The sequence below is a fragment of the Austrofundulus limnaeus genome, unplaced genomic scaffold, assembly GCF_001266775.1.
Source record: "Austrofundulus limnaeus strain Quisiro unplaced genomic scaffold, Austrofundulus_limnaeus-1.0 Scaffold769, whole genome shotgun sequence".
In the NCBI taxonomy this organism is placed as follows: domain Eukaryota; kingdom Metazoa; phylum Chordata; class Actinopteri; order Cyprinodontiformes; family Rivulidae; genus Austrofundulus; species Austrofundulus limnaeus.
The window spans coordinates 205,932-209,060 of record NW_013953171.1 but is presented as its reverse complement, the minus strand read 5'-3'; the positions used below and the strand labels follow the sequence as shown (position 1 = coordinate 209,060).

General features: G+C 40.7%; 1 protein-coding gene across 1 annotated transcript in view; it reads right to left on the bottom strand.

The window, feature by feature from the left end:
• xpo4 (exportin 4) overlaps positions 1–3,129 on the bottom strand; it is a gene marked incomplete in the record, with an annotated part of 131,137 nt that overhangs the window by 23,277 nt on the left and 104,731 nt on the right. Inside the window, 2 exon segments of the mRNA XM_014028491.1 lie at positions 849–1,018; positions 1,119–1,278. Coding sequence (XP_013883945.1) covers positions 849–1,018; positions 1,119–1,278 — 330 coding nt within the window.

Sequence of the window (3,129 nt, the reverse complement as noted above, 5' to 3'; positions counted from 1 at the left end):
GTCAACAGATTTTTGGAGGGCGTTACCAACAGAGCTCATTAACATAAACAGCTCTTCTGAACKGAAGTCAGAGCAGGCAGAACTAGAAAATGGGAAATTTTATTATCTGAGAATTATTTTGTGCATTAAATTGAATGAGCATTGTCTGGATAGCCCACAGACATACCATAAAAAATTCTAGGATCCATAACTGGTCTCCTTTAAAAATAAATTACAAAAATTAATTTGACAAAGTGCAAATTAAAATATAGTTGTATCTGCAACTGTATTTGATAATGTTTTAAACTTTTAAAATACTGCACCAGAGGCTGCACTTCATATTAGTGACAAACTTTGGCATTTTTTCATGGATTACCTTCATTTTTGCTTCTACTTTTTATTTAAAATAGGTTTCCATTCTTGGCAGGTTTCTAAGGTTCTTCTTCTACGTATTACAAAAAGTTGTCAAACATCTGAGTGGTGCACTACTGCTACTAGTGGTGAGAAAGTGTATTGCTCCTTATTCAAAATCAATGCGRTCCCACGGCCCTCTGCGGCCCAAAGTTAAAAACTGTTGTTCTTTTGAGGCCCTAAAGGTGGCGGCCAATGGGTTAAGAATTTCTGGCTTATGATACTCAAAAAATTTTATACAATGCTAAAAAAAGAGTAAACTATTCTTTAATTTAACAGAAATAATTACATTTTCAGAATAAATTAAATTAATTCAAAATAAAACAAATGAAATTGTTCAAAACACAAAAATATTCAGGCTCCAGTAACATTGCTGAGTTCTTTCTGATCTAAGCTGCTGAACTAAGCTTCAGTTTTGAATATCTAAGCCAAGCAAAAGTGGAAATCTTAATCCTCACCGCTCCCGCTTCTCCACCAGCGTCACCAGCAGCTCCACGGTGTCGTTAGCCAGTTCTGTCTCGGAGCTCCACACAGACAGGTTGTTGATCACCTTCTCCAGCAGGTATCCCACAATCCACTGGGCACCCTCTGTGTCTGCACCAAACGCCGTGCTGAGGGGGATGCTGATCTGAGGTGTGGCAAGACAAATCAAGAGATGAAACCTGTGGCAGAGAAGCTCCAGCAGTGCAGATGTTGCAGTGAGGCTGCAGCTTTGTGGACCGTCCCACCTGCTCATAGAGCTTCTCATCGACCAGCAGGTACGTCTTGGCCCATCGTCTGAGGAACCACACAATGTCCTTTCCCATCTGTGGGCTCAGGAGCTCCGTCAGGCTCGCTCTGGTTGCCCTGGACTCCACTTCTGACGTCCTCAACACAGCAGACAGCAGCCTGCCACAGAAGCAGAAGCTATTTGAGATTTTAGGGAAGCTAAATGGTAAATGGTCTGTTCTTAATCCAACCAGGACACTCTTCACACCACAATCTGTGTCCTCATTTATCCATTCACACAGCGCTCCAGTAGATCTCTACAAAACTAACATGTACAATCAATCTATGGAGACAAATCAGTGCCAATCATTCATACACTGATGGGACACACATCAGAGGCAGCTCAGTGTCTTGCCCAGGGACACTTGCACCGCTAATTGTAAAAAAATTATTAAGAGAGACGGATGGTTGGAGAAAAAGGCAGAAATGATGATTTGTGTAACTCTAAAGGGGACAAAATTTATAGATTGAATATAGGAACACACAAATCAGCTGAACAGGGGAAAAAAGGTGTTTCAAGCTTGTGCTAGAGCTGGGYGGTATGACCTCAAATTCATATCACGGTATAAATTTAATCCCTTCACGGTAACGGTATATATCACAGTAGAAAATTATCATAAAAAGTTAAGATAATGTAATTTTTAGAGCTTTTTTTTTGCAGAAAACTGTAATCTTGATCTAACCCAGCATTTTTGCTTTAATATCTGCCTGCCAAACAATGAGCTTCTGCCTGCTGAACTTATCAGCTGCTCTGCTGCGCTCTCATCTTCATCATCAGAGCAGAAGCCGACTTTACATTAGCAAGATGGATTTATGACTGAAAAAACATCCACATTGTTTTTTTTATCATCTCTGTGAGTAACAATACATAAAAAAATTTTTTTTCTCCGACAATTGGGTGTGAAAAACTACAGTTGTTAAAGCTTCGCTCTGCACGACGAGCTGCGAGAGGGAGGAAATGATCCCACGACACAAATTAACTTTTCTACAGCGGGAGGTGGAAATTTTGAGGATTTATCCTCTCTATACGTGTTTTAAAACGCTATAATTTCTTCATTATATTTCAAACTCYTGCTCAGTTGTCTCTGCACTCGCAGCCCTGTTCACACAGGTGCGATGACGTAATGACGACAGGATGGTAGAGGCTAAATTTCTAATGTTGGCCAACTTCATACCGTTTCTACCGTCTACTGCATATACCGCGCAGCCCTAGTTTGTGCTTTCACATAAAATAAAATTAAATTAAATGACAATCTTCATCTGATCATCACACATGCAAACACACACACGCAGTGTGTAAAAGGACAGAGAGACAAACAGCTTAAAGCAGCTTTGGCTCCGTCTTTCTCTCTCAACAGTTTCACATTGTCTGCAGAAAACAAAACCACGCTGACATTTAACGGGCTAAAGTCGGACGCTCATTATTAGGAAACCTGATGCCATCAGCCACTCGTCTATCCTGCCGTCACACACACACACACACACACTGAACAATCCAGAAACACGGGGGCACAACGACCTTCAACAGACAATATCAGTGCCATCAGCCACTCGTCTATCCTGCCGCCACACACACACACACACACACTGAACAATCCAGAAACACGGGGGCACAACGACCTTCAACAGACAATATCAGTGGCTGTTGTGGCTCTGCATTGTCGTCAGCCTGATTACCAGAGGAGCATCCAGCTCGGCTGCCAGACACACACATGCCTCACAGATAATTGCTGCTGAAAAAATAAATCAGAAACTAGAGTTTCACTTTCCATGCTTGGCTAAATTGAATTATGTGTGTATTTTTAGTCTCTTGTGTTGTGCCAGCACTGAGGAAATCACAGTGTTTTGGATGTTTGATTGGCTAAAATAAAAGAACAAAATAAACCTGTTTCTGATCTAAAACTGGATTAATTATTACAGTGAAAGAAGTAAGAAAAATAATAAAAAAAACTCTTGATTAGGCTTTGAAAT